The sequence below is a fragment of the Austrofundulus limnaeus genome, unplaced genomic scaffold (genome assembly GCF_001266775.1).
Source record: "Austrofundulus limnaeus strain Quisiro unplaced genomic scaffold, Austrofundulus_limnaeus-1.0 Scaffold5088, whole genome shotgun sequence".
Lineage (NCBI taxonomy): Eukaryota > Metazoa > Chordata > Actinopteri > Cyprinodontiformes > Rivulidae > Austrofundulus > Austrofundulus limnaeus.
In genome coordinates, this window is record NW_013957490.1 from 1,698 (window position 1) to 2,393 (window position 696).

Consider the following 696-nt stretch of genomic DNA (forward strand, 5'->3'; position numbering starts at 1 on the left):
CTGCACGGACTGTTGCAAAACGATGGAATTATGAAACTTCATCTGAAAATGTCTGTGCCTTCTAAAGATCGTGCATTTTCCACAAAATCACAAGAAAAAATTCACTTTGTAAACAGATTAACTTGGATGTAACGTATATTCTGGATCAAAGAGCTGTATGCGTCTCTGTGGTCGAGATTCAAGAACAACACACTAAATTGTTGCCCATCTTTTTAAAACAGGTAGTTTTTATGGTAACAGTGAACACAAAGTTGCGACAGTGAAATTTAAAGAATGAGAAAAATGTTAGGTGTTGCACTTAAGTTATTGGCTTTCTAAATTTGAAAAATACTCTTCCCTTTGTTTCAACAGGAGACAGAGCAGCTCTGTTAATGAGTTGCATGAAGGGTTTAATGTCAGCATTGTTTTTCTCTCTGCTTCAGGTTCCTGGATGTTATCAGCCACGCCCTCGACTCCTATCTGTCCAGGATGAACGGGTCAGAATTACTGACAGCTGCTTACCGCTTCTGCCTGCTCAATCACTTCCCCTCTGCGCTGCTGGAGCAGCTCCTGCAGACTAGTGTGCTGGAGCAGATTGTGGGTAAATAAACAGCGGGGAGCTCAGCTAACCAAAAAGTTAGCTTTGCTAAAAACCAATCCGCTAACTAAAACATGAGTTTTGCAAACGCTAAACCACAGAAAAAAACATTTCTACAT

General features: G+C 40.5%; 1 protein-coding gene across 1 annotated transcript in view; it reads left to right on the top strand.

Annotated features, from left to right (window-relative positions):
• The window catches only part of LOC106512243 (FAST kinase domain-containing protein 2), a gene marked incomplete at its 3' end in the record, with an annotated part of 2,099 nt that extends 1,519 nt beyond the window's left edge, over positions 1–580 (top strand). The window contains 1 exon segment of the mRNA XM_014000909.1: positions 423–580. Within this exon segment, the coding sequence (XP_013856363.1) occupies positions 423–580 (158 nt within the window).
• Positions 581–696: the final 116 nt, after the last annotated feature.